The following is a 24,980-nucleotide window of genomic DNA, read 5'->3' as shown; positions in this document are numbered from 1 at the left end:
GCTGTTAAAGTGGAAATAAAAACTTTTGAACATATGTATTGTATTGTAAAATCCACATATACAAATAGAGTGTAGTAAACTAAAAAACTTAAATGTGTATTTTTGTATGTTTTTTCTCCACTAGTCTAAAAGAAGACAAAGCAAAATAGCTTAAAATCTCAAAATTGTCTTGCCTTAATTAAAACTACAAGTATTCAGTTTAAATTACAATTAAGTGAAGTACAGTAATCAAACTAAAAGTATTTTACACCTCTGAAAGAACCCATCTGATAACTGCTGTCAGAACAGATGCATACATTATCAGAATAATGCATTTCAGTACTTGAGGACTATGACGGACCCTAGTGCTCCAGCGTTGATGTTCAGAATTGTGAAGCCGAATCAGAGATGTGTCGCCCTACAGCAGCAGGTGACGGATCCGTTCGTAAATGCTCAATGTATTTACATATGATCCAGGCTTATTTGATCTCACTAATATAGCTGAGGTGCTCTAAGCGAACGCTGACGGGGATTGTGGGTAGGGATGCATGCAGGGATTTTGATTAGATCATTTGCAGTCGAGCTGCAGGAGCAATTAAGAGGCAGTCGCTCTGCTACGAGTGACTTCATTAAAGAGAGAGAGGAAAGATTGCTGCAGCTAATTAAAGAACTGACAAGTTTGATTTCACTACAACGCCAACTCTCACTCACGGAGAGGGAGCGAGGGATGGTTGATCTCCAGCGTGATGCCAGCAGACGTGTGCATTCTCACTGTGCTTTCTCTCTCAGTAAGTGTTTATATATGAATCCTAATGAGCTTTGCAGGTCACGCACGTCCTCACCTTCTCCTAAAGAGCTCTAATGCTGCAGGTTCACAGGTCTAAGATATCTACAAACAATCAGTTTGGTGTGATGCTGTAAAAATGATGCGCTCAAGAACATTTGATGATTTGACCCGATACAGAAAACGTCTTCCTGGAGTTTCACAGATTGATGTTCAGCAGGACTGTTTGTCAATTCCATATGCTGATATGAAAATGTTCTTATGCATTTTTAATGAGAACGACAATGGTTGCTTTGCTTTGCTACGTTCACCAAGACACTTTAATGGACTGTTGTAATTATCCAGAAGTAACATTCAACCTCTAAACTGACTCATAAATATGCTTAACTCATGTTTAAAACACTTGGTAACCAGAGCTTGCTTCACTTTCTAACCTCCAAAACCATGTTTAAAGCCTTGAGGGTGTTAAATCTGATTTTAAAGTTCATAACCTGCCAAACGGTGACATGCTGGCGTTCTCTCTAACCTCTAATCTTTAACCTTTGACCTTCCAGATTGTAACCTGTTGAATTTGTTTGTTCTTCAAAGGGAGCTTTGATAGTGAACGGCTGGCTATTGCTAGGCAAAGAATCCCGTACCGACTCGGTCGGGTAGTTGACGAATGGCTACTCGACAAAGGTAATTAAACAGCACCAAACCCCACTAATGAACGGTCTGCCTAATCACGCTAAACACATCTCTGGACGAAGTGCAGGCCCACGGACGCAGCGCCAAACGACGATTCACACGTGAGAAAAGCAGAACCGAGATTCGAAAGTGTCTAACTACTCTTAACTTGTAGTTTGCACTTAAAGAAGTGTTCAGTCATTGTGAAAGATTAATACTAATCAGTGCAAAACAAATGCTGCGTTCTGTCATCTGACGACGGGACTGCACTTCTCCAGAGTATTAACCTTACCAATAACCCCCACATAACCCTCCCTTAACCTCTCAACAACACGCACAACTGTTTACTGTTGTGAAATGTCCTATCGAGCAGAAACTAATTCACAACAGTTCAAACAGTCGAAACTCCACAGTTAAAGGGACTCTATTTCAGTGCCTCTGTTTCATCTTCACTCTCGTCGTTCCGTCTAAATTGATTCCAACTTTAACCCTTTGAGTCCAGAAGGTCCTAATGGTTTCCTTTTTCTGAGGACGCACCCACCCTGAGGGCAAAAACTACAGTACAGCCAGGCATTATGTAGTTCTTTTAGCTTTGACTAGCCACTACTTCTTTCTGTTACACACATTAATATTTTTTTGCATTTTAATGATGTTTACTGCTAAAACTGGTTCTTCCTCAGTAGATTTTGTCTTGTTTTTTCAGCACAACTATCTACATTTTTGTAGTTCAAGAAAATAGCAGAAGATAATAGGTCTAATTTTTTCAAAATTAAGAACAAATACCTGCCCAACTGAGTCAGAAAACAAACTTAATTCAAAGGGAAAACTTTTTGACCTCATTGGCAGATATTTGTTTTTAATTTTGATCAATTTCACAGAAAACAAGACTTCTTATCTTCTGCCATTTTGGATCTCCTGTAAATCTAGAAAAGCTTTGATGCTTCACATTTTGCAGTCTGTTTCATTGGGAAATGAGTTCAGAGAATCATTTGATTGACGTTGTGGGATGCAGTTACAGTTAGCTGATCCTTTAGCTTTCTGTAAAAGAGCTTGAGGCGTCAGAAGTGTGTATTTCAGAGTATAGGACAGAATGTCAACTCAAAGGGTTAAAGGAGTTTGAGAGTTAACTGACAGGAAAAACGTGAAGGATAAGCAGAATTTAACCAACCAACGACTCAACCGTTCTTCTAAACCCTGAGGGCCGCCGCTCTTCTTCTCTTCAGCCGGTAGGTTTTAGTTTTCATTGGATTCAATCAATTTAAAGCCCTCAGTCATAAACCTGTTTCTAAACTCACATAACCGAATGAACGCAGATCAGACGAAGAATATGGATTATTAGTCAAAGCAGATGAACCGACTAAACAGAGCGCCAAACTAACCCGCAACGTCACGCTTGAATGAAACTCAGAGGGTTAAACGCTGAACGATCGGTGTGAAATTATCAGATTGATGAGTAAACGCTCTCCTCGTTCTGTAGCGTTTGCGGAGAGAATACGGTCCCTTTAACATTTAAATGTCTGAGAGTCAATGATGTGTTGATCTACTGTGTGATCCGTCATGTGTTTGTCTGTGAGTGCAGTTTGGACTGTTGAGTTTTCGGCTTGGGTTTAATATTTTTCAACATGAAATCAAAACTGATCATTCTAAAGAAATACCTATTCTTGCATTCATAATCTTTACCAATTCTAATAAGTCAAGACACTACCTTTGTTTGTTAGTTTTTTATTTCACTGCAAAAAAATGATTTTCTTACTTAAATTTTTCCATCTTGCTTCCAGCCAAAATATCAAAAAATCATTAAATCAAGGATTTTCTTGATGAGTAAAAAATTATGTTTTCAGACAAAAACAAGTCAATATTAAGTGTGTTTTTGTTTAGAATATGCAAAATAATCTGCCAATGGGGTAAGCAAAAAATCTTTTTTTATTTTAAACAGAAAACAAGCTAATTTTTCTCACCCCATCAGTTTGTTTCAAGCAAAAACACACTTAATTTTGACTTGTTTTTCTGAAAACAGCAAAATAATTTGTACTCGTCTGATTTTGAGATATTTTGACTGGAAACAAGGCAAAAAGTCTAAGTAAAAAAAGCATTCAGTTTGAGATTTTAGCTTTTTTCTTCAGTAACTTGAATTCTTTCAGTCAAGTGGAAAGAAAACTCCCAACATACGCACTTAAGTATTTATTTCAGTGCACTTTATTTGCATCCAAATATTTTAATTACAATCAAGTTTTTATCTCTGCTTCAGTAGCACTTACAGACACCAACCGTATGAGTTTTATTCTCATCTATATTCTGAAGTTTTTTACTGAGGGGATTGTTGATATATCATTCACATCAGTTTTTAGGACATTTTATTCCTAAAAACTTGGTGAAATTTATTATTTCTGCCTGTTGACAGTATTTTCTGATTTATGGAGTGATAAAAAAAGAAATCCAAACTCCCCTCTGTAAAAACCATTAACTCTAATACTGTATATCAACAAGAATTCTGAACCTTGTATTAGATTTCTTTAATGGACTTTTCTGCAAATTAGTGTATATTTAATATATTCAAGGCGAGACTGCATGTGAATAGGGTAAAATAATTAACTAATAGTTATGACCTTACTTACCCAGCTGATTGATTACATTGATAATTGCAAACATTTTTTTGTATTACAAGTTTTCTAAAATGTTAGGTTTAAATATGCAAATGAGCCATTATTTAATGAATTATGTGCTAATTTGCATACATTTCTAGTACAAAAATCTAAACATTGGATGAAGTCAGTTTAAAAAAAAAAATTGACATATTAGAGTCAAATGTTTTTACAAAGGAAATTTTCAGTATCTCATTTCGTCACAACATAATTCAGAAAAAAAATAAGGAAGTAGGAAACACTATATTTTTACCATTTTGGGGGGAATAAAATGTATAAAATCAAGTTATATATGAACCAATCAAATTCTATATGAACAAATCCCTCTATAAAAGCCTTCAGGATATAGACAGGAACACAAATGTAAAGTGTGGTTTGTGTAAGTGCTGCTGAAGTGGAGATGTATGGCTCAGTGTAGGAGAAAAAACTCTTGGCCTTTAAAAATCTGTATTGTAATTGAAATCTATTGACACAAATATATAAAGTGCTATAAAAGAAACACTTAACAGTGTCTTTTGAGTGTTTTCTTTCCACTAGTCTGAAAAAACACTATATGCAAAACCAAAAAGCCCAAAATCTCAAACTTGACAGGTGCATGAAAAAACTGTTTTTGCCTGCAGTGTCTCCCCTTAAACATTTTAGAAAAATTCTAATTCAGAAGCAGATATTTTAATATACTGTGATTATTAAACTGGGAAGTATAGTGATGTCTGTTGGTTATTATTTTCACACCATTTGCCTGTAGTGTCTTGTTTTGAAAACTAAAAACCGTTAAAGTCCTCAATATGCCCATCACATTCTAGAAGTAAAAGGTGTTGTGAATGAGTTTGATGTTGACTAGAGACAGTAATGAGGATAGTCCAGACTGCACAGGGTCTGTCACACATCCGAACCGCCGCACAGTCCCAGGATTGCAGGATTCATGTGGAAAAGGCCAGTGAATGTCTTTCTCTCGTCTGACGTTGAGTTAGATCAGACAGAACATTCTGGAGCGGCGATGGTGTCAGTGTTATAAATTCGAGATGGCAGCACCTCCACAGCTCAATGAAGAGGAAAAAAAGGGTTTAACAGCTCAATTCCAGCAGAAACCGTTCAGAGGCTCGATTTTTCTCCCTCGTCCTTTTTCCACGGCGTTCATCACGCTCTAAACGTCCCCTATGACTTTCCATCATTTCCTCTTCTCCTGTATGCGACGCTCCTCCATCTCCGGGTTTTTTTATTGTAAAGCCGCCGCCGCCGCTGAGAGAGACACAGTCAGAGATTACAAATAACCGCGGCGCATTGATTTCTTTTGTGCTGTTTATTTCGGTTCCTGAAGAAAGTCCTCAGCGGGGAAATGCGAGCGCAGAACACATTTGTTTTACAGCAGAAACGCGGCCGGCGTCGCTACTAAATCACTGCGCTCCGGCTCTGTTTGAACACTTTCTCACTTTTAAATGACTCCAGAGAGAAGAAACACAGGCTTTTCTATTAGAGAGCGCAGAAGCTTCTCGAAAAGCTTGTTGGTTTCCATGCAGACTCCTGCAGAAACACGTGAGATTCTCACTCGTCCTGACGGCGATCCACGAGAACTTCTCCGTGTTAATGAGAGTTTCTGACACAGTTGTGGGGTTTGTATTTGTGTAAAGTCCATCACAGATCAGATACACACATGTAACCACATCTACGGTCAAACCAACATTTATGCGGACACTTTCAACATTTTAACATCACAGTTTTTTTTCCGCTGGTTATAAAATGTGACAAGAACTCAAGAGTTAAACTATGTCAGAACAAAGTTATCTTGATAATGTCAGATATGTAACAAAAGATGGTCAGGTCAAAGTGTCAAATCAAATTTTTGGTCCCCAATTTTTATTACTATATTCAATTCAGTTCAAGTTTATTTGTATAGCGCTTTTCACGATAAAAATCGTTGCAAAGCAGCTGTACAAAAATGTAGGCTATATTTATATGAAGAATTGTTTGGGTATAATAATGTCACAGTTTACTTTATTTTGCCATCATCACTTACATAAATTAACTATAATGTCCTGCACCCACTAGTAAAAAAATATATCTAAAATTATATCTGGTGTCTAAATATTTTTTGGTTTGACTGTGTATATACTAGTGATGCACTGAAATTTTTATTATGTTTATTTCATTCATGAACAGAACTTTACTAAACATTATTTGAAATGCACCAATAATCTTTTAATATGAAACAAAGTCTCAGTTTACAAATTCTGTCAGTTTTATGACAAAATTAGTACAGTAAATGTGTTTTTTGGCTCTTTAATGTATGCTGACAGATGGCTGTAGATCATCTCGTCCTCTTTACTACTAGTTATAGCAGTAAATAAACATGAATCATCATTAGAACTTAGAAATCACTCATGAATAATGTAATCAATCAATTAGTGATTTAAGACATCCATAAAACAGCTTGAGATTAATGTCATATCACATTTACCTCAGAAAAGACACTCATCTATATATGCACTATATTACATATTCATTATATTTTTCCTGAACCTGCTCTTTAATATTTGATGCATGTTTAAATAAATCATGAAAACTTTTAGAATTTTATTACTGCTATCATTTAAATGTTTGCACCTCAGAAACAAACTAATATATTATTAAAAGTGCATTTTAAATGCTTATTTATTTGAGCAGTTGACTGATTACTCAACAAACATTATTTTTGGTCTTCAGTTAAATGACAACATTGATTTTGGTTTTGGTTAAAAAATGTAATTTCGCTGCATCACTAATGTAGACGTCACATCTTGAGAATAGACTCTATCTGGCAACCACCCAGAACTGCATAACGACGCATTTAAAGCCACCATAGCAACAACCTAAGACCCTGGCAACCGCTCAGATTCCCTCCATCTGTGTTGTTGAGATGAAAACATCTCGCAGAGGAAACTTTCTTACCAGAACGTCTGACTAACAGTTTCACAACCTTCGAGCCCACTGGTGAAGGACACGGGTCACCAGGATCAAACACCCACTCCACTGCGCTGGATCAGAGGAGACGACCTCACGCACACACATACACAGATACACAGATACAGAGATACACACATTCACGCACGCACACACACACACACACACACACACACACACACACTGTAATTAGAGAACGCCACTCTTTTCACTTGTCTTTCATCCGTGAGTTTATTTTGCTTTCATAAAGAGAAGAAACTCATCTACACAGAAGAAGACATTCACTCTGCTTTCGGTGTTCAGAGGTTCAGTTCAACTGCAAAAGAACATTCTGTCGTCATTTAAAGAAGATACAGCAAACCTGAAGAATGTGAAAAAAGATATTTCAAGAAACGTGTCAGTGGTTTGTGTTTGACAGAAGAAAAAGAGCGGAGAGTTCATTCGTTTTTCTTTTTATTTGTTTTTTTTTTCTTTTTTTTCTTCATTTTTTAGTTCTTTTTTGTTTATTTTTTTGCACTGCAAAAAAAGGCTTATCTTACTTAGTATTTTCGTCTTGTTTCTAGTTAAAATATCTAAAAATACTTAAATTAAGATGCATTTACCAGATGAGTAAAATGACGTAAGATACTTAGTCTTGTTTCCAGGGGGAAAACTAAATTAAAGGAGAAGTTGACTTCCAGAACAAAAATGTACAGATAATGTACTCACCCCCTTGTTATCCAACATGTGTATGTTTTTCTTTCTGAAAAACATTTCAGGAGTTTTCTCCATATCATGGACTCCTATGGTGCCCAAAGTTTGAACTTCCAAAATGCAGCTTCAAAGGGCTCTAAAGCTGAGGAAGTCTTATCTAGCAAAATTATTATTATTTATATACTTTCTAACCCTTAAACGCTCGTCTAGCTCTGGCTGAACTCAGTTTTTTCTGGGTTCAAGGCAGTTAGGGTATGTTGAAAAACTCCCATCTCTTTTCTCCCTCAACTTCAAAAATAATTTCAAAATCGTCCTCCATCGCTGCAGAAGTACAGACTCGGTGTATGTGAAGGTGCAAATATCATTAAACACCCTTAATAATAAGGTAAAACAGCGATGTAGGATGATTTTGAAGTTGAGGGGAAAATGAGATTGGAGTTTTTCAACATACCCTAACTGTATTGAACCGGAGTTCATGCAGAGCAAGACAAGACAAGCATTTGAGGTTAAAAAGTATATAAATTGTAATTTAAAAACTAGATAAGACCCTTCTTCCTCGGCTGGGATCATTTAGAACCCTTTGAAACTCAGGGGCACCATAGAAGTCCACTATATGGAGAGAAATCCTGAAATGTTTGCCTCAAGAAACTGAAGAAAGTAAGACAGGAACATCTTGGATGACAAGGGGGTGACTAAATTATCTGTACATTTTTGTTCTGGAAGTGATATACTCCTTTAAGTGCATTTTGCTTAAAACAAGTAAAATTATCTGCCAGTGAGGAAAGTCAAAAATTCTTGAAACAAGAGTATTTCACTTTTTTTTTTTTTTACTGGAAACAAGACTAAATATCCTATTTCATCTAGTAAATGCATCTTAATTTTAAAAAATGTAGATATTTTGACTAGAAACAAGACAAAAATACTAAGATAAGCCATATTTTGCAGTGTTTATTTGTCTGTTTGCTTATGTACTTTTTTATTTTTCTTTCATTCTATTATTATTATTATTATTATTATTATTATTATTTTAGATTATTTCTGTTTCTCTCTTACAAAATGACTAATGTAAGTCAGAACCTCTTCAGTGGACTCGCTGATGATTCTCCAGACGATGGGCCATGTTTACACTGCATCTGTGAAGCTCAAATCATGAGCTGGATGTTTCCATTCTTTGGGGATTTCTTAGTCGTGCTCAGATCCGTTATATGACGTCAAGCGCACAGATTGACAGAGATCTCATCCAATCGCTCGCTCGGAACGATTCACTGTGAAATAGCTGATTGAAACCCTTACAGGAGGAGAAGAAAAGAACATTTATGATATTATTACTTAGGATCAGAGAGTCAAACACATTGACAGAGGTGGAGATGTGTGACGAACCCTGTGTGTGTGTGTGTGTGTGTGTGTGTGTGCATTCTTCATCTCCTCACTGATTCATCATCATCATCCTCATCAGAGGCAACATGAAAGCATTAAAACAGACAGAATCTTTCATCATCAGCTGCTTTATAAATATTTCCCCTCATCATCTTATTCATGTCCATCTCTCGTCTCTGAAATCCAATCCTGCAAAGGTCATTTCTGCCTGTGTGTCGTTTCCATGGAGATGATGAAGATGAGGATGAAGATGGTGTTTGAATTAAAGAGAAACTGCTGATAAACAGCAAATCTCACTCTCGGTAACACAAGCTAAGTTTGACCACTAACTTTCATTAAGATGATACAAAACCAAATTATATGACCTACACTGCAAGAAATGCTTTTCTCACTTAGATTTTTTTGTGTCTTGTTTCCAGCCAAAATATCAAAAAAATCTTAAATCAAGAAAGATTTTCTAGACTAGTAAAAATTGTCTTATTTTCAGAAAAAAGCAAGTCAAAATTAGTTTTTGCTTAGAACAAACGGAAATCCTATTTCAAACAGAAAACAAGATTATTTTTCTTACCCCACTGGCAGATTATTTTTTATAATTTTATTAATTATATTCTTGTTTTAAGCAAAAATTCACTTTATTTTGACTAGGTATTTTTTCTGAAAATAAGACAATAATTTTTACTAGTCTAGCAAATCCGTCTTGATTTTAAGAATTGTTAGATATTTTGGCTGGAAAATCTAAGAAAAGCATTGTTTGCAGTGTAATTATATCAAACAATAAGATTTTTCTTTTTTTTCTTTATTAATTTTTTTATTTTTTTATTTATTTGCTTTTAATTATTTGATTTTTATTATTTTAATTAATTTGTTTGTTGATTTTTTTCTTTTTTGTTCATTGTGTTTTGATTATCTTTTTATTTAAATAATTTAGTTTTAATTAGTTTTTCTAGTTTTTTTTTTCAGTTATTTATTTATTGTTCTTTCTTTCTTCCTTCTTTTATTTAACAATAATTAAATTAAATAAAAGATTAAATTAATAGCCAAATCATGGGACACAATGCACAGTAATATGAAACAACAGGATAGTAGGATGCGACTTCCATCATTCAGTTAAATGGTGTTTAGTCCAGCTGTGGTTTCAGGGCTGATCTGAGGAGTGTTGATGCGAAGTGTTACCGGACCGGAGGTTTGCCGGCGTTTCTCGGTGCGTTTGTCCGGCATTGATCCGAACTGATGGTTGTGGTTTGTTTGTGGGTCTCTGCAGGTCGGCAGCTGACGATCTTTAACAGCCAGGCGTTCATTAAGGTGGGCGGCGGTGAGAAGGGTCGTAACTTCCAGGGTCAGATCTCAGGTCTGTACTATAACGGCCTGCAGGTGCTGAAGCTGGCGGCGGAGAGCGACCCCAACGTTCAGGTGCAGGGGAACCTGCGTCTGGTGGGCGACGTGCCGTCCGTCATGAGCACCGACACCACGTCCACCACGCCGCTCGCAGACATGTCCACCACCATCATGGAGACCACCACCACCATGGCCACCACCACCACCCGCAAACAACGCTCGCCCACCATGAGAGACAGCGTCACGCAGGTCAGTGTCTGTCGGAGATTGATTTAATATGTCAATCAAAACAAGAAATATTACTATTGCAATATTGCACTTGTATAAAAAAGTCAAGTCACATAATTGAATTTTACATTATTACAGTACTAATACTTTGATAAAAACTCCAAGACGCCTAAAAGATTTTCTCCTTTCCTGAAAAACTGTGTATCCACTGCCGCTCAAAAGTTTGGGATCAGTAAGATTTTTTTAAAGAATTCTCTTATGCTCATCAAGGCTGCATTTATTTGATAAAAATACTTTTGCAAACTAATTTGCGAAATGTTATTCCAATATAAAATAATGCACTGCAAAAAATGCTTTTCTTACTTAGATTTTTTGTCTTGTTTGCAGCCAAAATATCTAAAAATTCTTAAATCAGGAAGGATTTTCTTGACAAGTAAAAATTATTATCTTGTTTTTGGTAAAAACAAGTCAAAATTAAGTGTGTTTTTGCTTAAAACAAGCAAAATAATCTGCCAATGGGGTAAGAAAAAAAATCTTATTTCAAGCAGACAACTAGATTATTTTTCTTACCCCATTGGCAGATTGTTTTGCTTGTTTTAAGCAAAAACTCACCTAATTTTGACTTGTTTTTACTGAAAACAAGACACAAATTTTTACTTGTCTAGAAAATCCTTCCTGATTCAAGAATTTTTAGATGTTTTGGCTGGAAACAAGACAAAAAATCTAAGTAAGAAAAACATTTTTTGCAGTGTGTTTTTTGTTTTAATATGCTTTAAAATATAGTTTATTCCTGTGATCCTTCAGAAATCATTCTAATATTCTGATTTATTATTAGAATGATCAATGCTGGAAACAGTTGTGCTGCCAAATACTGTTTTGGAACCTGTGATTCTTTTTTTTTAGGATTCTTTGATGAAGTTAAAAAGAACACCATTTATTCAAAATATGAATCTTTTCTAACAATTTAAATATATGCTATCACTTTTTATAAATTTAACACACCCTTGCTGAATAAAAGCATTACTTTCTTTAAAAAAATAATAATAATAAAAATGTACTCACCCCAAACTTTTGAACAGTAGTGTATATTGTTGGAATACCTTTTTATTTTAAATAAATGCTGTTCTTTTTAACCTTTTATTGATCAAAGAATCCTAAAAAAAATAATAAGCTTTCAGTATATTAGAATGATTTCTGAAGGATCGTGTGACACTGAAGACTGGAGAAATGTAGCTTTGTACCACAGGAATAAATTACATTTTAAAATATTTTCACATAGAATAAGAAACATCTTTAAAAACCATTAAAAAACTTTTGAGTGGCAGTGTATATTTAATTAAATCACTGCCTTTGTATTTTATAATAGCACTAAGCCGTATCACAGTTTTGTTGTTCAGTCTAGCAGATTGTTTATGTTTCACCTGAAACCTTCTTGACGGTTGTTTGATTTAGAATGATTTATTGACCGATGTAGAAATGCAGTAGAGTTTACTTGATTCTGCCGCTGCGCTGCTGCAGTGAAGTCAGTTTCCAAAGCTCTGAAACAGTGTTGTGTGTTTTAAATGAAGCTGTCGTGACAGGCCTACAGTCAGCGCTCGGTTTGCTTACAGTCTCAAAATAACCCTCAGAAATGTCAAATGTACAGCAGTAACCCGCAGCCATCTTACAGTAAATGTTCTTATGAGGCGTGTGAATCCAGACTGGATCCTATAACTCATCTCCAGCCTCAGACATAAAAACACGCCAGCGTTTGCCTGCGGTTATTAGCTTTCCTCTTCCTGTACAAAGAGCGCATTCGAATCCAGCTCAATAGTTCACAAACAGGAAGAAGAGACATTTGATTATGGCAACAAAACATTCAAAACAGCGGCCCATTAATTTCTGAAAAACAAAAGGCTTTTCCATTTGTTCTCCACTGGGAACGGTGTATGTGTCTGTGGTGTTAATGCATTGGCTGAGCTGAGGACGAATTAAACGGATCCGTACGACTGAAATGTCACGTCGGGTTACTGAAACACGTGAAGCTGAAATATGAATTTGATCCGCGGCGCTCCAAATGATGTAGTCTCTAATAAATATCACTTGGTGATGAAATAAACAAGTGGTGAAACACTCCAGGCTTCGGTACAATAGTCTGCCGCTTTTCAGAACTAATTAAAAGAAAACAGGATTGTGTCCTGCGGCTGGTTCACTGAGAGCGAGCGTCAAATAAATCTGCTGTGAATGACTTCCTCGTCCGGTTCACAGCGAAACGAGCAATCAGTGAATTCAGGAGACCAGAGTCACAGAGCAGAACTAATGCCATTTACTAATTCTGTTCATACACTTATTTATATATTTCTCATAATAATTGCGTGTTTGAAGAGCTTTATTCCTAAATATTTAAATAACAATCAGTGCAGATTTTTTTTAAAGGTTGTACATATTAGTTTAGATTGGGTTACTCTGATTAGTGTCTGCTCAAATGACTAGTATAGTGTTGTTTTAAAGAGTCAGTGTTCATTAACTTTTATTTCAGATTTAGCTGTAGTTATTTTAGTACATCAAATTAAACTAAATGAGAAATGTTGCCTCGGCAATTAGCTGATTTTTTTATGGTTTTTAATTTTAGGTAAACACTGACAGATGCGAGTTTTTTTTTTTTTTTTGACTATTTATCAAGTCAAGTCAAGATTATTTACACAGCGCTTTTAACAATAGAAGTTGTGTCAAAGCAACTTTACAGTATTAAAATAGGACAATAGTGTGTCAATAATGCAAAAGTTCCATGCTGCATCAAAGTCAAATTGCAGAGGACTCATTAATGTACTAGAAAGGCACACAGACAGATAGATGAATGGATGGGCAGACAGACGGACATAAATACAGACAGAAGGACAGGCATATGGATGGACAGACAGACAGACAGACAGACAGAAAGACAAATCAATGGATGGACAGACAGAAGAACAGAAAGTTAGACAAATGGACAGATGAATGGACAGACGGACAGATATAGAGATGGGCAAACAGACAGAAGGACAGAAATATGATCAGAAAGACATACGGACAAATGGATGGATGGACAGAAAGACAGATCAATGGATAGAAGGACAGACAGATGGACAGACTTCTGAAGGGCTGAAAGGTAGACAGACAAATGGATGGATGGACAGAAAGACAGACAAAGAGACAGATAGATGAATAGATGGACAGATATAGTGATGGACAGACAGAAGGACAGAAAGATAGATAAAAATGGACAGAAGGACAGAAAGATAGATAAAAATGGACAAATAAACAGTTGATGAATGGACAGAAAGACAGACAGGTGGACAGATATAGAGATAGATAGTCAGACAGAAGGACAGAATGGACAGATAGACAGATGATGGATGGACAGAAGGACAGACAGAAACAAGGACCTTAAAGATGAACAGACAGACGGAAGGACAGACAGACAAATGAACAGATATATGGATGGATGGACATACAGAAGGACAGAAAGATAGATGGACATGTGGACAGACAGACAAGGGGACAGATAGACAGATGGATGAATGGACAGAAAGACAGACAGATGGACATATAGAGATGGACAGAAAGACAGAAAAATGAACAGACCAACAGATAGACAGTTGATGGATGGACAGAAGGACAGACAGATGGACAGACAGAGAGAAGGACAGAAAGATAGACAAACAAATGGACAGATAGACATATGATGGATGGACAGAAGGACAGACAGATTGGGCAGATAGATGGATGGATGGATGGATGGATGGATGGATGGATGGATGGATGGATGGATGGATGGATGAATGGATGGATGGATGGATGGACAGAAAGAGACAGGTGGACAGACATACAGATTTTTTTCAAGAATGTACATATTAGATTAAATTAGTTTAGAGTTTAAATGGATAGATGTACAGATAGACAGATGGATGGACAGATGGACAAACAGATAGATAGATAGATAGATAGATAGATAGATAGATAGATAGATAGATAGATAGATAGATAGATAGATAGATAGATAGATAGACAGACAGACAGACAGACAGACAGACAAACAGACAGAGAGGATGACAAAAAGGTAGTCAGACAAACGGACAAATAGATGCACAGACAGATGAGATGGACAGAAAGATAGACAGACAAAGAGACAGATAGTTGGAGAGACAGACAGATGGACAGATTTCGAGATGGACAGACAAAAGGACAGAAAGATAGACAGACAAAAAGACAGACAGACAGAAGGACAGATATAGAGACAGACGGACAGAAAGATAGATAAAAAATGAACAGATAGACAGATGATGGATGGACAGATAGACGGATATAGAGATGGACAGACAGACAGAAGGACAGAAAGATGAACAGACAGACAGACAAATAAATGGATAGATGGACAGACAGTCAAATGGACAGATGGATTGACATATAGAAGGACAGAAAGATAGATGATGGACAGGTGAACAGACAGACAAACAGACAGATAGATGGAGTGGAGGACAGACAGACAGACAGGTGAACAGATAGAGAGATGGACAGAGTGACATGTTGTCAAGCACAGGTCTGATCTGTAGTGCTTTGTTCTGCTGGAGAATCTCTCTGACAGAAGTTTGACTGCTGACTGTGCGTTTTCCTCCGAGAGTCTCATTTTCTCGATAAGTTCAGATGTTAAAATGAGTTTGACACTTCGTGAGAAACTGATGAGAATGATCTCAGACGCTGTATCTGACAGCTTTGGCTCAGAGATGACAGTCTCCAGTGTTCTGTGTGCTCAGATATGACAGTATATATTCACACACGGACACCTGATTAATGGACTGAAAACAGATTCAGTCAGAGTGTGTGTGCGTGCGTGCGTGCGTGCGTGCGTGCGTGTGTGTGTGTGTGTGTGTGTGTGTGTGTGTGTGTGTGTGTGTGTGTGTGTGTGTGTGTGTGGGAGAGAGGGATCTGCTGGCTGTGTGAATGTGGTTTGAGTTTGATGTAATTTTAATGAGTTATATTGAAGACAGACACTAAAATGTCTCCGTCTGTCTGTCTGTCTGCAGAATACTGACGATCTGTTAGTAGCGTCAGCAGAATGTCCGAGTGATGATGAAGATCTCGAGGAGTGTGAGCCTGGAAACGGTGAGTCAATCCCACCATCTGTGTGTGTTTTTTATATGCTGTAAACACAATGGTCCCATGTGCAGCTGTGATTGGTCAAAATATGCCTCAATTAAAGTCCACAGTCCAATATCGAAACTAAATGAATGTTGTTCAGTAGGAACTTGTTTGGGTTGAAGTAAAATATGTCATGATCATTTCCACCTCTAATAGTAGCGTTGAATGTTTCAGCCTGATGAAAGCGTAGAAATTAAAGAAGCTGAATGAGATCATTTACTCGTATTCACATCATGCCCTTGATAAACTCTAATTGAATGTGTATTTTGAAAAAAAGTCGTATTGTCTTACACAGTTTACTTGTAAAGTAGGTGTGTGTAGTTTCTATCTATCCTATCAATGCCTTAGTTGGCAGAATCCACTAATAACACCTTAGCAACAGGCCAGCATCTGCCTAGCAACCTCCAAGAATGTTTCAGTAACTGCTTAGCAACCAGTCAGAACGCCCTAGCAAACTCCATAGCAACCATGTGAGGGTGAACAGCAGTCCAACTGTGCTTTTGAAAGCAAACATTTCTATGGCACACTGGAGCAGACAAAAGCACAAAGTGAGCAAACAAATTGTGTGACTCCCCGTCAAATGCAGGACAACAAAGTGAAAGAAAACAAGAAAGATGAAGGTACAAATCAAACACAGGGAGAGAGAGAGAGAGTGGCATCAGCATGTTCCTCACGTTTGCTGTATCGTGGGAGAGACGGATGAGCCACAGACGAGGCAGAGCAGAGAGACGGACGGATAGATGGACGGATGGAAATCTCCGCATTGCGTTTCTGCTCCAGGGTCCCACAGAAACGTCTCATGAACGTCCCTCATCTCAGCTGATCCCCACAGGCTAATTAATCTCTGCCCTCGTTAGTCGCTCCTAATTACATCATTCACTGGAGCCTGCCGACCATTCGCTAGTTTTTAATGAGCTGAAACTACAATCGCACAACAGTCCGACTGTTACACACAAACACACAACAGCAGAGACTCCACATCTCAAACATACAGAGGAGTGAGACGTTCCAGAATTACAGTACAATCAGGATTTATATACTACTCTTTAGTATTTAGAAATATTTTGAATTAAGTTATATTTTTGCGTTTTTTTGTTTTCATTTCATGTTTACATTTTAGCAATTTTGCTCGTTTTTAAAAACAATTCCTGTGTAGCTTCAAATTATTTTTATTTAAGTTTTAGTCATTTTTCATGTGCTTTTGCCATTTTTTATTAGGGTTAATTTTTTATATTTCTGTTTAGCTTTGATTTATTTTTATTTCAGTTTTGGTAACTTTGTTATGGTCTTTTGACATTGTTTTTTTATATATATTTCTTTTTAGCTTTAATTTATTTTATATTTCCATTTTCATTTAAGTAATTTTAGTACTCATTTCAATTAGTTCCCAAAACAACAGTCTTAATTTTCACTTAAGATTTAACATTTTTAAATTAATATTTATATTTATATTAGAGATGCACAATGTTGGATTTTGCCGATATGCCGATATTTTTAACTTTTTTTGGCCATATCCGATGCCAATCTATTTTCTTTTGTTTGGAAACATCAATAAGTCTCACCCGTGCAGAAATTACAAGCAAATATCTCTAAATATAAATATATATATATAATTTTGGTTAGTTTTTAACATATTTGTTAGAAATAAATAAACAATAATTAATTTCTTTTATAATGACAGTACGTTAAAGCTTTGAAAATAAGTTTGCTGCATTTATTTATTTTTATTTTTATTTTTTTTATTTTTTTTTTCAGAAAAATGCAGTGGTAACCTTAACATTTTATTTTAAGATTTAACATTTTTAGATGATCTAAAGCAAAAGAGTTTTAAAAATGTCAAAAAATTTAGAGCTCATAATTTGTTTTAAAAATAAAATGTATTATACATTAAGGAATAAATCAGCATATATAAAATGATTTAATTAAAGTGTCAAGTGTCATGTTTTTTTTATTATTCATGCAAGCTATAGCTTCTAAACTTTAAATCAAAACATACTCATGATTTTATGACATTAATTACTGCTTTATTTAATCAGAAACACAGTCTAAATGTTATTTGTGCATTTTACTTTCATTTCATTAGAAGTACACTCTTAAAAATAATGGTTCTTTATCAGTATCAATGGTTCTCTGAAGAACCTTGAACATCCATGAAAACTTTTAAATGCAGAAAAGGTTCTTTACAGTCGAAAAATGTACTTTAGATTTTTAATATGGTCTTCTTTTAGGAACTGTTCACTGAAAGGTTCTTTGGGGAACCAAAAATGGTTCTTCTTGGAGCCTTTATTTTTGGAGTGTAGGCTAATTAAAACTCCGAGAACAGGCATTAGGACCCAGGGGAGGCTGCCACTGCTCTTGCTATTACTGTTTACTCTATCACACACTGATCACATCAATCTGTAAGTGCACTCTCAGATTAAATGCAGCAATCCAAAACAGTGAATCTAATCACCATTCAGACAAAACTTTGCTTCAAGAATGAGTCACACTGCTGACATGATCAAATCACTAGCACACTCTGAGCACATCTGGGTTATTCCTCTTATTGGCAAGACATATCGGCATATTTTTCATATCGGTCCGATGCCGATATTTACATTTAAAGCCATTATCGGTTTATTCCGATAGTAGTCCGATAACATTGTGCATCCCTAATTTATATAAAGCTTCATAATGTAGCTTTGTAGGTTTCATTGGTTTTATAGAGACAGTAAAGCAGCTGTCTCTTCATATATAATCAAGAGATTCTTAATTTATTAGTTGCTGAAGCAAGTCTAACAAAACAAGCATGAATATTTGAGCGTGCTACATATGAGATGTGTGGTTTGATGTGAAGCGAGTACATTTATATAGGTTAATCTCAGTCTCTCTGAGCGGCTGGGCTCCCGGTGTCTTCTGTCGTCAATTATTAAGAGTCGGGGTCGGTCTCACCCCCGCCGTCGCTCTAGTGTTCGGCTTCTAAATCAAATTAGCTAAGAGAGAGACAACTCCAATCTCAGCCTTCCCCGTAGCCCGAGAGCTCATGGCAAACAGCAGTCGCATTTCCAGTTTTCATTTCTGCATGTGGATGTAAACAGGCTCCTGAAAGTCCAAAACAAGCCACATGTGTTTCTGGACATAGGAGTTTTTTTTTCTATTGTACTGATTGCAATGCAATCATCGAGAAGTCTTGTTTTCTGAAGAAAAAAAAAAACATAAAAATGAAGTGAGTTTACTCTGAAAACAAGAAAAAATATCCCACTACATTTACATTACATTTACATTTATTACAATCGGGGAATACAACAAGCGATTCATCCTAAGAAGACAGATATAGCATGAAGAAACTTAAAACTCCTAAATAATTCCTCAAGTAAATGTAACATGATTTAAAGAAGTCTAGACATGTGTACTGCAAAACAAGACTGAAATACTGTGGAAGAAAATCATCTTTTGCAGTGCGTTTAGACTTGGAGCCGAGAACCAAGAACAATATCGAATGTTATGCATAACTAAATATTGAATTACCGAGAGGGATTGCTCTATTTTTCTGTAACTTAATTGCGGTTACTTCTGATGTAATTGCATTAAATACTTTATAGACTACAAAACAAATTCTGTATGAAACAATAAGGGACATTTGACATCAAAATGTACATTTTAATATAACTTTAGTCAGTTCAAGAATAATTTATGCAATTGTATATTATTTATTTGAAATAATTAAAAGAGTGTTATTCATCTGGTTGAGTTGATATGGCATGCAATTTTTTTTAGAGACAGTAATTAGTACAGTAATCTAATTTCACTGTGGAAGATGTAATTAGTAGCTAGTGATTAATTACTCAACTTACCCAACACTGATTATGAATTCATTGAAGGAGAGAAGGAGCTTTCCTTGTGTACTTCTATCGTGTTCATCTCAAAACTGCAGTATAAGCACAAGAGTCGATGCTCTGTGCTCATTCTTGTGCATTTCTCACTATTAATGACATTTAATTTGCTGTTAAAGTACAGTACGTCTCCTGCAGTTTGTCTGGCTTAAATTGATTCTCCCGTGATGGATTTGCACCAGACAGACATAAGCGTCATTTGTTGCCATTTGAGACAGAAAAGCAAAGGCATGAAGCATGAATAAAGCTGCAGTCATTACTCTAGTTACTGATGGTGCTCACTTACTCACTCCAGACAATCACGGTGAAACCAGTGCGAACGGCGATGCGCTGAGGACGTGAGATATTAGTTTGTACACATGAGTCACGATGCTATTCTGATGCCGGGCTTGTCGTCACAGGAGGCAAACTTTGACCAATCACAGTCTGGAACAATGATTTCTAATCTTTAACCACACGTTCACTGACTCGTGCGTCTGCGGATTGACAGTTTGAGCGGGTTCACCGTTCAGATCCCTTTGCTCGATTCGATGCGTTTTAGAGCAGATGCTAGAGGATAAGCCGGGATTCAAGGTTCCTCTGCCCCGAGCGATCGATTCTGCCCTTTCCGGGAACAGATTGCTCTGGATTTCGTTGCGTGTCGTAAGATATTCCAACAAATTTAATAAAAGCAGGAAATATTGTTGTGCCCGGTGGCACATTAACACAGGAGCTCGAATAATTCACAAAGCAGCGGTGTCAGTTACTGAATTATCAGACTCCGTTCTGCGTCCTTGACAGTTCATTCCTCTAAACGGACGGTTGCCTCCAGCGGGTTTTTCTAGCGATGGATATAAAAGATTTGTCGGCGGCGAACGGGCATTCGTTTTATACCGATCGCTCCCCAGACTCTCGGCCCGCAGACGCACGGCTCTACGGCGGGGCTGTCGGGTGGGACGGGCTCTGTGAAAGATGCCATTAACATACTGTTTGCTTTTCAGCTTCTAACAACAGACTGTTAGTGTGTGTTCTGAATGCTAATGTCACCTTTTCTCCTGGTGGATTCTCTCAGTTTCTTTGAGCTTAATGACTGTTCATCAATATGCAAACAGGAAGCTCTTTTTGAAGGTTCTGTTGGTTAAGGGGAGGGTGCCGTGTTGATGCCACGGTTTGAGGAGGTTTCCCAAAGCGCAACCGAACAGTCCCCCCCAAAGCAATGTTTGTCACACTAATTTGCCTCATCGTGTGAATAACAATGATGTGCATGATGTGATCTCTTCTGCAACCCATTTTCATAGATTCATTTCAGGTGTCGATGCCACAGATGAATCCTAATGAATTCTTTACCCCCTTGTATAATTTCGACTTTTGACATTCCTTGACAGTCGAGTCTTGGAGAAAAACAGGCTTTTGTTATTCACGGTATGGGAAGGGACAGGCTTACGGATAATTATCTTGGAAGATTTGGTCTGTGTTTTGGGGGGAGGGGGGCAGTAATTCGAAAATATCACCTTCGGTGTCCCGGGGTGAGAGTGGGAAGTTTTGCATATAGATCCTCATCATTAGCGCGCTATCACCATGCCAACGGGGAGCGGGGATTATGAGCTTTATGAGCTGCGGGAAAACGTTCAGTGAATGATGAATTCAAAACACTTTACCTACTTTGAAACATGGGCTGAAATTTGTTTATCACTATCCGAGAACAATCTTACACAGCTTTCTTTTTGTAATTTTTTTTTTCATGCAAAAATCATGCGGCCAATTTGTCGATGTAAGTGACCTGTACTACGTGGTTTGCTCTCTTCTTAAACATGCAGTCAGTGAGTGGAGGTTAGCACAGCTAGCGCTAGCCTTAGCACAGACGTAGAACTGTTTTTGTAGTGTACATATGTGTTTAAATGTTTCTCTGTATTACTCTAACCCTGTAATGTAGACACGACTGTAATGCTCTAGCCCTAGCCTAGCTGTTGATAGCCTGATTTGTTAAATAGATGCTAACTAACTTTAGAACTAACCTCAAGAAGTCTTAGTGCTGTTCTAATGATGGTTCTTCTCTCTCTCTTGTGCGCCGGATCTCTCGGCTCGCGACTAACGCCGTGTTCCTTCTCTCTTTCGTCCTAGGAGGTGAACTAGTGTTGCCAATTATAACCGTGGATTCCCTTGACCCCCCGTCCATTGTGACGCGTTACCCCGTTATCCCCCCGCCCCCGACCTATCGCCCCTTCCTCACCCTGCTCGAGACCACCAAAGAGTCCCTCCCCTTGCCCGGCCGGCCCCCCTGTCCGCTGGACCAGGAGGACTGCGACGAGCCCGTGGAGGTGTCGGCCTACGGCTCGGGCGAGATGACGGAGTCCGACGACGAGGACTACTATAAAAACTCGCCCCTCGTCACTGACCGGACCGTACTCCCCCCTCCCCCCGCGGCCGGGAACCCCCGGGGTGACCGGCCCTTCGCCCGTTTGCCCGACTCCCACCGTCCGCTGCCGTTCACCCCCACGGCGCCCCCGGTGGCCCGGCTCAAACCTGGCATCAACGGCGGCCCCAATATCCCCGCGGGTAAAATGAACACTCGCGACCAGGTGCTGCTGCCGCCCGTTCCGCCGTCAGGTGACCCGGAGCACGGCGGGCGGCACCGGCACGGCCCCGGTATAACGTATCCCCCCAATTTCCCCCATGTGCCCACTACAGACCCCTCGTCGCCGGACCGAGGGCCTCCGGGAGCGGTGGAGGTGATCCGCGAGTCCAGCAGCACGACGGGCATGGTGGTGGGCATCGTGGCTGCCGCCGCCCTTTGCATCCTTATCCTGCTCTACGCCATGTACAAGTACCGCAACCGCGACGAGGGCTCCTACCAGGTGGACCAGAGTCGTAACTACATCAGCAATTCGGCCACGCAGAGCAACGGCGCCCTGGTCAAAGAGAAGCAGCCCGGCGCGGCCAAGACCGGCACAAAGAGCAAGAAAAACAAAGACAAGGAGTATTACGTCTGAGCGCGGCCTCTGGAGGGACCGAGGCGGAAGCGAGGGGGAGAAGGAGAGAGATAGGATGAGGAATGGAAAGGGAGGCCCGGGTATTTGTCTGTCGGCAGTTTACCGGTCACATTTAGAGCTCTGACATCAGTCTTCTTTAATTTCCCGTCTCGTCTAGCCGTCGGCCTCATTTTCCAGAGTTGGAAAGCGTCTAGGGTTTGGAATCTCGTCCCCTCCCTCATTTGCATTTTTTGATAGCTAATCCCCGTTACCAAAAGAGACTCTGCCAACCTTTTGTATTGAAGAACAGTCATCTTTTTTTCCCTCGCTCTAGTTTGTTCTTTGTAAATATGACGCGTGTCCTCGATGTTTAGATCGTCTCCTAACCTGATGTCAAAACACCCGTGAGGCTGCTCGGGCGGTCCGTCAGAGCGTCGGACGCGGTTGAGAATCGGCTCGGCATAGGCGGCGTTTGAGGAACAGATGGTGCCGAAAACGTTTAGCAGTCGCACTCCTCCGTAATACTGCCAAACCAGCTCTGTGTCAAATCCGTCTCCCTCTCTTTCCGAGCGCTTCACGTTTCCATCCTCCGCTCCCTTCATCCCTCTCTTTCTCTCTTTCCCCGCACCCTTTCTTGGCTTGTTCTCTCTTTTTCTCCTTGTCCTTGGTGCTCAGGAGCAGATGCAACGTAATTCTGTTGTGTTTCCAGCATGTGGTTTTCAAAACGAAAAGAGACAAAAACTGTTTCTGTGGAGTCAAACAAATTAATATAAATACATATATATATATATGATATATATCGAACCGTTACAACTAGCGCAACATCTGTGGAAGCTCCCTTCGGCCGCCAGAATCTCGGAGGCCCACGCTCACCCCGCGTTCCAGCAAATATTCGTCATGTGTTTTTGGGGTTCCGCAGGGCTCCGTCCTGGACACGCTGAGAATCTGGGTTTCTGCTCCACATTCAAGAACCTGAAACTCAAGAACCCCCAAGAACAAATAGATATATTCACGTGCAGATATTTGAAAAGACGATCTATCGAGACCCACATCACGTCAACAAACCGTATCAGTGGAAAACAGCAGAGCGGGATGCTAGGATGTTTTTTGTTTTTGTTTTCTATGTACGTGTGCGTGCTTTCTTTTTTATTTCGTCACGTCTAAGGGAAAAGACAATAATGTTCCAGTTAACGTACATCCCGCGTAGGGAACGTGGACTCACTTGCGTCTTTGACCACGTTCTTTCAGGAGGAAAGTAGGTATGAACTATAACACATTTAACAGAACGAACTCTCTCGATGGAAAGACAAAATGGCCTGGTTCTTGGAAGATGTACATCTTGAACTCTAGTATTCTAATTTTCTCAACTCTATTAAAAGAACTAAACTCTACATTGAAAAGAAAAATGTTTAAAACAGTTTGTGAAATGTCTAAATATTTGAATCTCATCCCAGTGCTAAAAGAGATGTGTTTTTCCTAATTATCATCCCTGAGAAAAAAAAAAAAAGAGAAAGTGCAAAGATCAATGAATCGGATTCAGGAAAGAAGATGCTCCTTTGACTATTAAACAGCAAAATGTGATTTGGTTTACAAGAGAACATTACCTTTACCAGACGGGACAGGATCTCCTTGTATCCAGGAGACTTTGATCGTCGACTCCATCCTCCGTTCGATTCATGTCGCTCGCTTTACCCAGCGTGTGGAGGGCTGCTCATACTCCATACTCACTCGCCGAGGACCAGACATCATCACTGTTTGATTTCACACGTCCATCTTTGTGTGTTTGCCTGAGCGTTTGTGCGCTTGTTTGTCTGTGTGAATGTGTTTCCATTCTTTCCATTGCTGTTCAGGTTTGTCGGTTGCGTTTCTCCTCAGCTCCCTTGTTCTTTCTAAATGTTATTGTAGAGTGTTCCAGTGAGATGAATCTGCATACGTGTATATTAACAGAAGGGAATACAATTGGTTATATACTTCTTACACCCCGGTGTCGTGTGATTATTTCAGATACTGACACTTTTCTTCCAGAATAATCTTCCTCACTTCAGCTCCACACAAACGCTCCGAGAACGTAAACTGGAGTGTATTTATAGTTCAGTGTAACTCTGGACTCATAAAACACGTTTACGTGAAAGCCGGTAAGTCTTTGATTCCCATCTTTCCCATCATTTATTTAAAATAAAGCAGAAAACATTACAATTCTCAAAAAATGAAACCTTTGTTATCTTGAATTGGAGTCCTGATACACTAACACTCAAAAGTTTTTGAACAGTGAGATTTTATTTTATTTTTTTAAGGGGGGACACGCTGTTTTTTCACGCACCTGTCAAGGTTTTGGGCTTTTTGGTTTTTCATAAAGTGTTTT

General features: G+C 38.5%; 1 protein-coding gene across 8 annotated transcripts in view; it reads left to right on the top strand.

Moving 5' to 3' along the window:
* The window catches only part of nrxn2b (neurexin 2b), a 537,859-nt gene extending 513,264 nt beyond the window's left edge, over nucleotides 1-24,595 (top strand). For 5 of the 8 annotated variants that reach the window (XM_073836528.1, XM_073836525.1, XM_073836526.1 and 2 more), the window contains 4 exons: nucleotides 1,352-1,441; nucleotides 10,340-10,662; nucleotides 15,684-15,762; nucleotides 21,771-24,595. In XM_073836528.1, coding sequence (XP_073692629.1) covers nucleotides 1,352-1,441; nucleotides 10,340-10,662; nucleotides 15,684-15,762; nucleotides 21,771-22,639 — 1,361 coding nt within the window. In that variant the 3' untranslated portion in view covers nucleotides 22,640-24,595. The remainder of the gene's footprint in view (nucleotides 1-1,351; nucleotides 1,442-10,339; nucleotides 10,663-15,683; nucleotides 15,763-21,770) is intronic. The other 3 variants (XM_073836530.1, XM_073836529.1, XM_073836531.1) reach the window with 2 other exon arrangements.
* Nucleotides 24,596-24,980: the final 385 nt, after the last annotated feature.

The sequence above is a fragment of the Garra rufa genome, chromosome 3 (assembly GCF_049309525.1).
Source record: "Garra rufa chromosome 3, GarRuf1.0, whole genome shotgun sequence".
NCBI classification, from domain to species: domain Eukaryota; kingdom Metazoa; phylum Chordata; class Actinopteri; order Cypriniformes; family Cyprinidae; genus Garra; species Garra rufa.
Note: the sequence above shows the minus strand (reverse complement) of the source record. Positions and strands in the feature narration are given on the sequence as shown.